Source organism: Hyperoodon ampullatus, assembly GCF_949752795.1.
Source record: "Hyperoodon ampullatus genome assembly, chromosome: 1".
In the NCBI taxonomy this organism is placed as follows: Eukaryota; Metazoa; Chordata; class Mammalia; order Artiodactyla; family Ziphiidae; genus Hyperoodon; species Hyperoodon ampullatus.
The window spans coordinates 157,310,472-157,323,932 of NC_136914.1; the positions used below are offsets into that span (position 1 = coordinate 157,310,472).

The 13,461-nt window shown below is 40.7% G+C and overlaps 1 protein-coding gene across 1 annotated transcript in view; it reads left to right on the forward strand.

Moving 5' to 3' along the window:
• Positions 1–7,629: 7,629 nt before the first annotated feature.
• DKK2 (dickkopf WNT signaling pathway inhibitor 2) overlaps positions 7,630–13,461 on the forward strand; it is a gene marked incomplete at its 5' end in the record, with an annotated part of 120,360 nt that continues 114,528 nt past the window's right edge. Inside the window, one exon of the mRNA XM_079709796.1 lies at positions 7,630–7,851. Coding sequence (XP_079565922.1) covers positions 7,630–7,851 — 222 coding nt within the window. The remainder of the gene's footprint in view (positions 7,852–13,461) is intronic.

Consider the following 13,461-nt stretch of genomic DNA (forward strand, 5'->3'; position numbering starts at 1 on the left):
CCCAATTTTAGAACATGAAAACAGTTGTTACATTCTAGGAGATATTATTTGATCTTAGGTATATACAAATCTGCACATATATTCTTGACACTAACAACCAAAATAGCATTTTATGGATTTCAGGTGAGATCGAGCGCATTCAGGGTGGTATGGCTGTAGACACATTTTATGGATTTCAGAAAGACCAACAACTAAAAACAAAAAACTAAATGACATTTGAACTTATTCTAACTCAGATTTCTTAATAATTTAAAACTAAGTGGTCAAAGTGTACATATATTAAAAAATGATTCCATGAGCAGTTTCAATGAAATTAGATATTCCCTCTGCTTCCACATATTTAGCACTGCCTTGAATTAATTAAAAGTACTGTGATTCCAAGTAACTATTAATTTACTGAGTAAATTGAACAAATCAAATTAAATAAATGGACAAATTAAGTTAGTAACAGAACAACTTGCTGATTGCTAGATCACTCTATTTTTGATGGCCGCTTCCTTTTTCTTTGATCTACAACAATTTCATTTTTGTATCATATATACTCCTGTATTTTATTGTTTCCATCTTTCATTAACAAAGTGCTGTTTTTAAATGTAGAAATGATCTTATCTTCTTGGCAAATAGCTTGAATTTTTTGTGTTCTTTTTCAGGGCCCCAGTGGAAACTTGACAGTCACTTTCAGACACAGTCAGCTGCATTCATATTTAGGCATAACACGCAGAAGAAGGTGAGGAAGTTAATATGATTAACACAGGTTAGAGGTAAAATGGTAATAGGAAAATTTTTTAAATAACACTTTTAAGTGGACATATGACACATCTCCCACATTGTGTTCAGGAACTCTGGCAGAGTTCCAGAAATGTTACTCTTTCCTCAAATGTTTTATATGCACTGTCTATAAATTCATCTATTATGGGCTGAATTGTGTGCCCCCTCCCCAAATTCATATGTTGAAACCCTAACCCCCAGTACCTCTGTATGGAACTGCATTTGGAGATAAGGTTTTTCAAAAGGTAATTTGGTTAAAATGCAGTCTTTAGGGTAGGCCCTAATCCAATATGACATGTATTCTTTTACTAAGAGAAAATTTGGACAAAGACGGAGGGTCCGCCCAGTGAGACGAAGGCCATCTACAAGCCAAGGAAAAAGGCCTCAGAGGAAACCAAACCTGCTGACACCTTGATCTTGGACTTCCAGCTTCCAAAACTGTAAGAAAATACATTTCTGTTGTTTAAACCCCCCAGTCTCTAGTATTTTGTTATATCAGCCTGGGCAGGTGAGGACACCATCCTTATAGCAGAGAGTCTTTTTTTGGTTTTCTGCTCTATGATCATTCAACTTCCAAGAGGCTTTACTATATTGGTTGAAGCTGCAATATATGTACTCATCTACTTGTATTCTTGGTGTTATTTGTAGCCCTTTATCAAGTGATTTATCTTGGCTCTTTTAGAGGAATCAGTGTTAAGTCCTGCTGCAGTGATGCAAAGCCACCTCCATTTTCTCTGGATGAATTCTTCTTTTCTTAGGTGCACTCCACATTGTTGCCATAACTGGGCATCTGTAAGTACAAATGAGGGCCTGCTGTGCTGCAAGTTACTCTTTGCTTAGTATTATTTTAATATTAGACATTGTTTTAAAGGCATGAACTAAGGCATACAAATAAAGAGATAATACATGCAATACATGTAAAGTACCTAACAAGCTTAGCACAGAGTTAGCATTCAGTATATTTTAGTTATTATTATTATTTTTTATTACTATATCTTCCAAGCCAGTTACCTTTAAAATTCCTTAAACTGATTGAAGTTTAATACTTTGAGTTTTTCATACCTCAAGATGTTTTTGAGCATTGGAGCCTATTCTCACAGTATCAAAACGTACGATCTATTGCAGAATGATCATTTGAAGATAAACTAAACACAATTTACATTCCCTGTTACCAAGCATGGTTATGCTTCAAACACAGATTTAAAATTGCCACTTAGGAACATATTTCCTTAGTTTGTGCCAATAGTTTTCCCATTATTTTTCCATCTGTGCCATAATTTGTTTTATAGTTGAAGTTTTTCTATGTTTACTACTCATAGTTTCAGATAACTGACCAGGAACAAACACATTTTACCATGACTGGATTAACTACCCTGCCCTTCTATTTTTTAATATGCCTTACTTCAAATGACCATATCTGACTAGAAAAATTGCCAGATTTTCAATAGTTTCCCCATTTGAGTAATGTTTGTTTTGGCAATAATCTGCAATAATAACAGGATAGAAATCAATCCATCTTGTTGGCAGGTTGAGTACTCATAGAGTATTTTTCCCAACTCATTGTTGCATCCAAATCTGTGTGGTTGATTAAAGCCAAAAAACCAACCAACACAACCCTCCCCCAAATAAAAACAGTAACAAGATAGACACTTAAAAATTCATGTTGCAGGAGCCCTCTCCCATGAGGTCCTGTCAAAAATAACAGCAGTTCTAACTTCCTTGTCAGACTCCTACAGAACCCTGGAGATCTAAGGAAAAGAATTTGGAAACTACTGGTCTAGATTATCTACAAGTTGTGTGTTTTGTTGTTCAAGATGAGATTTCTTGCAATGAGCCTCTCTCAAGAATTAAACATATTTTCCAAACCACCAAGTATAGTACTCTTTCCAAAAATGAATCTTGGAACAGCCTTGCCAGAGCTCAGCAGTAGGGGTATATGGACCACCAAGAAGGATATGCAGTGTATAGAAGAAGCAGAAACTGTGCATCATAAAGGGAAAGGTTTGGTGTTAAACGTTTGGGGATAATTTCTAATTTCAGTTCTACCTAAGGTCACCCATATGCACAAGAATCAACAGAAGTTTGTCTACCTGAGTTTCTGACTATATTCTTTGCATGCTTTTTATTAGTTGGGTTCAGTCTCTAAGGAAGGGATTTGTTTAGTAAGTTTCTGTCATTTGGGTGGCAGGTAAAGTATTGAGAAAATGACTGATGTGTCAAGGATCAAAAAACAAGCCATTGGCTAAGAAATTATGTTTCTGATTGATTTACTCTGAAATAACCTTGAACCATTTCACTTGTGCATATTTGGGTCAAGCACAGCTAGTGCCTCAAATGTGAGTGACGAGGTCTTTTCTCATTCACTGGACCTGTTGTCCAGGAGATCAAGTCAGAAGAGAGTTAACAGGTGAAACTATGGCAGGGATAGAATAGGAGATGCAATTTTTCATATCTGGTATGTAAATTAGTCCTATCGAGAGACACTAAAAATGTTCACAATACCAGTGCTAATATTCATTTATCACAAATTATTTAAAATGTAATTGATGCTAACACATGGTACTGTTTTTCCTTAGACAGTGAGAAACATAAAATTCTCATGTGATAAGATCCAAAGTGTGAGTCCTACTAGAATAGAAGACCAGGTAGGCTGGTTTACCATGGAGAGAGGAAACACACAAAACCATATATTCCAAATCCTTTAACACCGAAAAATGATGGAGATGTTTCATGTCCATCTTGTGTGAACAAGATGATTCGTGGGCCTATGGGACCTAATAAAAATTAACGTCCCTTCCCAAGTTTGCCAGAGTACTGTACTTCTTACTTATCTAAAATGACCCAAATGACCACATCTAGTGTCATTTCTCTGCATTTAACCACAAATGTGGGAATATTGTCTCCCTGTGTGCTGCTAAAACATACATGTAATTTATGAGAAAAGGAAAGACTCTGGGGGACATTCCTAATATTTTTATTCCCATAGTCATATGAATTCAATCCAGCTTGGAAGCTCCAGATACCCTGTGAGAGACTGAGATTGGCAGAATTCAGTGGTGGATGAGAACAGAGGAAGGTTAATAGCGGCAGCTCCTGAGAGGGGTAGAGGCAGATTTCAGTAAGTCAAGGCCTTCACAGTGGACCATAAGACTCACCATGGCCAAGGCCCTGACTTACTCGCTTTTGTATCCTCAAGGCCCTAAATTTAATAAATATACAGTGAATAAATGAACAACGGATAAATAGACTATTGTGGGAAGTGGTTACTAATGCAGGGAGAGAGAAAATAGGATGAAAAACAAGAATAAGGCAATGAGGTGTACACTTAGCTTACCTTGGCCCTAAGTATTCAGAAGGAAACCAGGACCCAGAAGAAACTGCTGAGTCAGTTGTGGTTTTTCTATGGAACCGAAATCACCCCACAGCTGAGGAGCAAAGAAAAGTGGGAAATTATGGCCAAAGGAGAAAGTGTCCACAGAGGCACTTTCTTCTGGACAGGAGGACCCTATCTTTACTTCTGTACAGTATTGCTTTTATTTATTTACTCCCTAATGATGTTTTGCAAAAGGCATAAAAAATCTATTTTTCCAAATAGAATATGAAGCTTGTATCTTCATACTTATGAAAACACACATGAGAAAACACATGTGGGATTAAAACAGTAATCCAAAGGATTATTTGCAGTTAGTTGATTTTGTGTACGCATACCTACTTGTCTGCATATGGGTTATGTGTGTCTGTTTCTGTCTTCTATACAATGTTACAGAGAGCATTTGGACCATGAATGAAATTAGTTCTTACCTCCTTTTTAGTCTAAGGTGTAGTTGTGTATGTTTTAGCATTTGATTTCATAGCGTGATTTTGTTTTATATAAAAGGGACAATGTTTGTGAAAGTAACTTTCATGTGAACTTTGATTTTTAACCATATTTGTAAAGTCTGCTTTTGGAACTTGTAGGGTCCTTTGTAAACCTCTGAGATAATCTCTTTATCCTGATATCTAGAGCTGAAGGGTTTCTTGAGAGTACATATACTGAATTGTACACTGTTTCTTTTTAGCATATGATAGGAGTTGGGTTCTGACTATGTGGTATCTTATTTTGGTTGGTGGTAAAGAAAGAGGGAACCAACAGAAACAGGCAAAGTATCTTCAGATTTTCTGTTGATTCATTGGAGTTTGTTCTTCAGCAGCTGGTGGATTCCCACACTCTTCAAGTGGAGGTAGAGTGATTTCTTGCTTACATATTTAGCTCTCTTTTCCTTTTGCTCTAAAATACTCTTGAAAAATATCCAAACCAGTAGGCTCCTAACTTAATTTTCTCCATTTCTCTCATGTTTTCTGTTTGGCAAATCACAATGAAGGCAAAAGATACACCTTTGTGTAAAGTCTAAGCATTGAATCCCAAGTACTTATCTGTAGAGTGTAAGTTAGTCAGTTTCCTTGCCCTCCACTAGTGCCTGGAATGCTTACAAATCCTTACAGATCCATTCCTGGGCATATTTTTAAAAAGTGAAAATAAAATTTTTTAACGTGAAAATCTCTACCCCGAGGAAGCACAAGGCAATCCAAAGATAAGAAAACATGCCTGAGGGTTCCTCAAGTTTTAATCACCTCTTGCTTGTGCATTCAAAAAGAAAAAAGTCATTCAGAAAATGAAGAATTCCTGGCAGACAGACAGAACAGGGCAGAGAAATATGCAAAGCTGGTGCAGCCTGCGGGAACCCAGCTACAAATTCACACTTTAGACCTACCTCAGCCCTTTTGGTGGAGAAGAAAGGAGTCACTAACGTTCTCCCCTAGCAACTGTTGACTGTATACCGCACTGTCCGTGCTGGTGTGTGCCAGGATCAGGTGTGAAAGCTGAGGAACTCAGGTCTGAAGATTCTAGAGCGTGTTTAGAAAGAACAGCCTCCTCCCCTAGCTATTAGGCATCAAGTTGTACTGCACTGCCTCGATTTCTCTGTGCACAGATGTTAGCGCACCAGAGAAGGAGAAATGCAACAAATTCCTAAGCGCTTGGGTTGCTTTGGAAGCCTTGGCTCTCTACTGCCGCCGAACTTCTCCAGTCCCAGAGATTGCCTGGGACAGCCCTCATCTCTGTCTCCGGCAACGCTTCCTCGCCTTGCCCAGCGGCTGCCACTGGCGCCCCCAAGCGCCGCACACCCGCGCACTCCAGCCCTTCTCTGAGCCTCTTTCCCACAGAAGCGAACCGGACCCGGGGAGCCTCGGGTCTCGCAGGAAAGGCTTCGCATGTCATTCCCAGAGGCTAAGGGGCAGAAAGCGGAACCTCCAAGACTCCCTTGCCGCCCCGTTCATTCCTGTCTGGGATTTCCTCTTTGCAAAGGGGGGAGTTGCCTGGGACAGTAAAGATGCCCGGTAGAGCTGTGAGATTCAAAGCTCGGAAGGTACTCAGGGGGCCCCCATTGCTCCCAGCTCCTCAGAGACGTAGACAAACGCTGCTTGTGTGGTGGGGAGGGGGACTGGAGGGTGAAGAGGAGACCAGAAAGTCCTAAACGCCTCTCAGAGGGGAAATAGGAGCATCTTTCCTCCTTCTCTGGTACTCTTCTTCCCAAAGCCCCATTTGGGTCGGTTGGGCACTCCCTGGCGCACCAATACAGTGCCAGTCTCACACATCCACTGGGAGGCACAGGCTAAAACCCAACTTGAGCATACACAGACCATTAACGCCCAGATGCTCACTTCTTTCAGTCTTCTGTAGGGCTTTCCCAATGCTCCTCCAGGAGTCAGGGACTGGAGGTGGGTTGGCGAGGGGTGCTGGAGGTCCCGAAGCGAGGTGGCAGCTCGCCCCTCTCCACTTCTACATTTGCCATCAGTTTGTTTGCAAAGGTTCTAACATCTTCGGGAGTGGCTGGTTTTCAGGAATAATCAGAACCCGGCCTGTTCCTCTGGGGGTGAATCCCATTTCCTCAACTGCTGTCCGGTGGAAGGGCAGTGGGAGGGGGCGAGGGAAGCAGGAGGGGAAGCCGCAGGGAAAAGCGAAGACGGGCGGGAACGTGGTGGGTGATAGATACGTTTTCACTCTTTGTCACTATTGAATTGGGGGCGGAGGAAAACAAACAAAAAAAAAACATTGTGGGAAGCTATAAAAAGCAAAGGGGGCGGCGATGAGAGGGCAGACGCAGAGAGGGAGACCGCGTGGAGCGCAAGACAGCTCCCAGGGCATCTAGGCGTCCCTGGCAGCGCTTGGCTGCTGCAGGGCTGTGAGCCGGAGAACAACGCTTCGGGGCGCCTGTGCGTGCGCGCGTGCGGGACGGTGGCTGGCCTCAGACCTCAAGGGTCTTGTCTGGGGGAGGTTCCTGATCCCCCATCTAGTGCCCGCTAACTTTGAAAAGGAGGACTTATGTCCTGCAAAGGTTGAGAAGTAAGGGGTAGGGAAGGAAAAGAGGAGAGAAAACGCAACTGAGGCCGAAGGCGAAGGAACTAATGTGGACCTCTTGAGCAGTTGGGAGGAGGACTGGACCGCGGAGAACCGGGCGGGACCTCGGAGGTGCGGGGCAAGGAGCAACGGAAGCGGTGCGGGCCGTGGCGCTGGGGCTTCTTGCACCTCGGGTCACGCCTCCTTGGCAAGAAGGCGCCTCGCCTTTGATTGCTTCCAGTTACTGCAGAACTTCCTGCCCTGGCGGAGAAGCAGGTCTTGCTTGGGTCGCGCTCCCTCCCGGTCTGAGGCGTGAGACTGAGTTCACACGGTGCTGGGCCCCCAAAGCCAAGTGGGGTTGGGGGAAAACAGAGTCTCTGCGAGTCCCGGCGCCCCGCGCGTAGGGCCCCGTGTTGGGGTCCTCCCTCCCTCTGTACCCGCACCCTTGCGGGCTTTGCCCCTCCCTGGGGACCCCTCGCCAGGCGATGGCCGCGTTGATGCGGGGCAAGGACTCCTCCCGCTGCCTGCTCCTACTGGCCGCGGTGCTGATGGTGGAGAGCTCCCAGTTCGGCAGCTCGCGGGCCAAACTCAACTCCATCAAGTCCTCTCTGGGCGGGGAGACGCCAGCCCAGGCCGCCAATCGATCTGCGGGCACATACCAAGGACTGGCTTTCGGCGGCAGTAAGAAGGGCAAAAACCTGGGGCAGGTAGGAAAATACCCCCAATGCACTCTTCAGCCAGGAGAGGTAGGGACCGGCACGCTCGGACACTTCAGTTGCCTTTGCCCCCGAGTGCGCCCCCAGGTGTGGCGCGCAGGACGGCTGGGGAGGGGTTCGCAGATGCACGTCTACACGGGCGGGGGTGGCTGGGTGACTGCGAGTGCTGGCGGGTGTGGAGCGGGCGCGGGAGGGTACTTTTTCATCTTTGCTTGGGGATATAATGGGCATGTACGGAGATCTAGTGCAGATGGGGGAAAGGGCCCGAATAGTCCTTCTCCACATTTAACACAGTGGATGTGGAGGATGATGTTAATAGCTAACACACAGCAACTGTTATGTGTCAGGTACTGTTCTAAGCGTTTTACATATGTTTAATCTTCACAATCCTATGAGCTGGGCGCTGTTTCTATCCCTATCCTGCAAATGAACAAACTTAGGCACCGAGTAGAAGCTCTTTGCCCACGGCACACAGTTAGTGTAAGTGGCAGAGCGGGATTTGAATCCGGACAGTCTGAGTCCAGTTTCTGGGCTCTTAACTGTTTCATTTCACAATCCGAAGAGGGAATTTACCGTTTTTCAGGTTCTCCTTCCTTCCCAGCCACTTTCTCATTTCCATGAAGTAAGGTCACATACAGAAAACTTCAATAAACGTGCATTTCTCACTCCTGGATATAAATCATCCCGGAGGAAACAAAATAACGAAGCGACAATGGCAGTATCATAGTTACGGAGGACCAGGGTGCCTGGGACATAGCAAGGAAAACTCCCGAGGTTTATTTTCCAAAGGGAACTTTCCGCGAGCATCTTTGTTTCTCTGTCACACAGACAGATAGATTGACAGTCATGCAAACACTTACACAAGCAGACACAGAGAGACACGAGTGCGCACACTCTGCACCCGTAGTGGCCAGCACACAGCGGCCAGGAGAGGGGGCCCTGCGGGCACTGGGAACCACTATAGCTCCCCCTTCCGCTCCTTTTTTGCGAAGCCAAAACCGAAAGCCAGTTTGCCAAGCAGCACGGGCACAGCCACAGCACAACTGTCAACCCGTAAAGGCGGCTCATTGCCCCACAGATCCTGGGTTTCCTTGTTTTATGAGAGGATCCTGCTGCAGCTGCTGTGCGTGCTCTTGGCGTCCTCCGCTGCCCCTGCCCCCAGCGCAGGCGGCAGAGCGAAGGTTGACAACCAAGGCCGTCCTGGTTGGACAGCGAGGGAAGATTCTGCTCCGCTTGGCCCCCTAGTGCCCTCTCACGGGGAGAGTTTTGCTCGTTTTGCAGTTCCAGAATGCTTCCTGGGCTTTGAAATGTCAAACATTTCAGCTATCCTCTCAAAGGAATACAAAGCCTGCAACCACAGTAGTTCTTTTTTTTAAGTCTCAAGAGAAATAAACTATACATCTGCATACACACTCCATGCATACATGTCCTGTGCATATTCTCACACATGTGTACATACCTCCATCCACACTTACAAGACCACTCTCATTCCGTTTTTCTCTTCCTTGGCGAACACCCTGCCATTTTCAATAGGAATGGACTTCTCTTAGAAGTCCATAATGTGCTGGGTCAAAGATTAGAATGAAAGGATGCTCTCAGTCCAAGTCATCAGATTTTTTTCTAATGCTACTGACTTCAAATTCAACCTTGTCAGTTGCTGAAAAGAGCTGGGTTTAGTTTAGCCAAGAACAGAGGGATGGACCCAATAATCTTTGAGGTTCCTTTTGATTCTAATCCATGTACATTCTGTGAGTTTCTGCAAAGGGCTTTCTGTTTCCGTCACCACTGGGCCCTAACACCTGATGTTCCTCAGTCAAATTATCAGTTACGTCAGCACTGCCGCTAGCCATAGGGTTACATAGGTTAGACTGTGGGATGCATCCATCCCAGAACCTGGCTTATCCTTTATGTTTTGGTAGCATATTTGCATATAAATATGTATAAAATATGTGTGCTTATTTTTCTATCTCTCCAAATATCTGCTCCTTAAAGAGGTTGTGACTCTGTTTCGCATGTCTTCAAATTGAAGATTGATTTATTTTATAAATGAGTTGAATTTTTCTTTTTTTTTTTCTTTTTTGAGTTGAATGTCTTGTATGCTTTCCATAACTTAGTGGTCCTATGGAATATATTTCATTATATTTACTTAATTATAATACAGGATCCTTAAAATTTGACATTGGGTTTGTGAGAAAATTACAACTTATTAGAGACAATGGTAACATAGAATTGAAACATTAAGTTGACTCACAGTAAGATAGCTGGAAAATAAAAGGATTATCTTTTGTATATTCTGGCTTCTCACTTGTTTATTGGGTGATCTAAAATGTGTACTGTTATGAAGGAAGAAATAGAAAAAATCTTTCTTCTTTGAAGTAGAAAGAGGAATTGTTTGAATATTTATGGGTCTCTTTATCTTCTTTCTTCCACTAGTTAGGTGGTTACCAAAATTCTTAGTACTCTTATTTTCAATAATGGAATGGAAATTAGAAAGACTATTCAAAACAGAAGATGCCACATCCTTTTAAGGAGAAAAACTTTAGAAGTAAAATGTAGCTGAACTGAATTTTTATCCATCATAACATGATTGATTGAGAAAATTTGTAAGTAAAATGCCAACTGATAAAACTAGCTAATTATGTAGTGTCATCCTTAGGCCTAATAAGTCTGGTTGTCTCCCCGTCCCCAATCTTTGATTGATGATACTGAACTGTATGCATTTCAGAGGTACAGGAACCAGAGACTGTAAGATATAACTTCAAGTAGGCATATCAGAAACTTAGTCTTTGGTCTCCTTTTCCTTAAGTGAAAATTGAATAATGGTCTATTTTTCCTGATTTACTTTCAGAATAGAGAATTAAAATAAAAATTATATTGCAATTGCAGAAGAAATTACTGAAGAAACTTAATAATTCATTAATCTACAAAAGTGAAAATGAGACTAAATTGGCGCCAAGGTTTTCTTGATTCACCATAGCTGATTTCATATGAAGAAAACATTCTAATTAGTAGGAATTCTACTTGTCCTGTCAGCAAGGTGAATCATTTGTAAATCACTTCTGGAGGACTAGCCTTTGAATTTCAGGAAAGATTTAGAGGGTGCTCAAAGAAAATGAACTGTTCTCCAGGGTTGTTAAAATTCTCATTCTTAGGTTTGCTTTCAAAGATGCAGTTATGAGTTATGATTGGAAACTGACATCGAAAATTGAATTCATTCAGGTGAATCGATACAGAAGTAGCAAAAATTATTTTACTGAATTATTCACATTAATATTTTACTTTGACTTTCCTTTTGCATCTATTATTAATGTTTTAAAAGGTAGTGTGTGTATGTATATGGGATAAATTAGATTGTAGGACTGTTACTAACATATATATCAATATTTATATATCTCAATTTCTAAAGCAAATTTTCTAAATCAAAAGTATTATTAAACAAAACATTCAATATTATGTGCTTAAATATATTCTGATTAAGTACACTGTTGTTCAACATCACCTCTGGAGCATGAGGTATCAAGTTTTACAGGCCACCTTAAAGACAGATTTTAAAAAAGTAAAGCAACTTATAAAATCAATTTACCCTTGAAATTAACAGTGATTTTTTTTTTGAGAATGAAAAACCTTTGGAATGTGTTTGTAATAGCTTCTTTTAGTCTTTACTCCTTACTTTGTCTTAGACTGGCAGATTAATTTGAACACAATGCTGTATGATTTTGAAATATTTTTCAAAGTTATGATGAGAACTGTGGAAAATAATTATATTTTAAAGGTAGATAGGCTTCCTGGCATGTGTCTCTAAAACGAAGGTGAAATTGGTAATGTAAATTCAGATTCCATTATTTTCTGATATAATTTTGATGCTTGAAGGACAGTGGTTTGGATGAAGTTATGTTGTGAGAAAAGAACGCTTGATATACATTGAAACAGAAGCTTGAGGACATTGGTTAGAGAACACTCATATTTGTATATTGCATTTTCTTTAATAAAAATGCTGTATCTATTTGTATGCACAAACACTCATAAATATGCTCATTGAAAAAACTATATACCCTATTTTCTGTAGGTGATTTCTTCACTTTCTAAAATTATCCATGGCTTTTTTTTTTTTAAACCCCAGTCCAACTTTCCCCTGCTAGAGGATAAATATTTGCTATCTCCTCTGGACATCAACTAATACTACACATAACTAGGAAAGCAAATCAGTTTTTAAATTAAATTTTTCAAAATAAAAAATATTTGAAATAATCTACACTACACTACTTCTTTTCTTTCACTGTGGATAGTAGAGAATTGATGGTTGATACAAGTGAAAGTTACCTCGTGAATAGCAAGAAAAGTATTTTAATGATAATCTAAGTAAGGGCATCCATCATTTTATTTCTGTGCTAGAGGAGAGAGAGTAAAGGACAAGGTTACTTAAACTCACTCCAGCTGTGACTTTGACCCTACCATAGTCTTCTTTAGCACTCCCCTCTGATACATATTCCTTCCTGGGATGTTTCAAATCTTACAATTTTTAAAGTAGAGAAAGCAACGTAAGAGAAAGGTAACGTATATTCTGTCCTAGAAGAATATTGCCGCTTCCTCTTCTTTTCCCTGCACAATCGTTTTGTGTACATTAAAATGATCTGTTAAATTATAGAGGCCTTTATAATACTCAATATATTTACTATTTTAGACTCAGTCTCTTCTGGCTGTTCACTCTTTGGTATTGATGTAACATTGAAATGAATTACAATCTTATTTCTGTCTGTGACTCCCTGAATGCCCTTTTAAGTTGTTTTATTTCATTATACCTCTAGTCACTTGTACTCATCCATGAAAAGGAGATAAAGCTGCTCCTAGTTTATTATTCAATCATTGAAAAGATTTATGCTATATTTATATTCCTCTTATTGAGTCATTTTTAAAAAAAATCTGAAGCAACCCTCAAAACAAAATTAATAATAATTAATAGATAGACTTTTGTGTTGTGTAGGATTGCTTTAAGATTACATAGAAAGATTAAATGTGGAACGTATAAGAAAAGTTTAGTATTACTGTTTAAGGAAAGCAGAAGTTAATTGTTTTCTTTCTCTGTCCCCACTTTCTGGGAATGAGAGAACAACATATTTATCTCTAATTGTTGGGTTTTTTTTTTTTTTAGAATAAATATAAACCATTCTCCCAAACACAGAGGTCAACTGATATAAAATATGGGAGATTTTTTTTGATAGGAACATCTGTCCACAGGAGGAAAGTCACCATCCAAATATTTTAAATTGTGGCTTCCCAATGAGTCTCTCACGCTAACAATTTTAGGTTATTGCCCACTTCTTTGGGTTTGAAACAAGGAAGGAAGGCCATGAATAACACCAACATCTAATCAGGGTCCTCAGGGAGAGTTCATCCCATAAATCCTTGTCTTAGTAATGGTAAATTAAATCAGAAACCTTTAAGGTGGAAGGGATTTCAATATCAGATATAAATTGCTGTATTTTAACTCAGTTTATGCAGCACTAAAAACAGAATTATTATATTCTAACTTTTATCCACAACCAATGAACTTGAATAAGAGACTATATTTGTGGGATCTTAATACTAGCTTAGATTTATCTA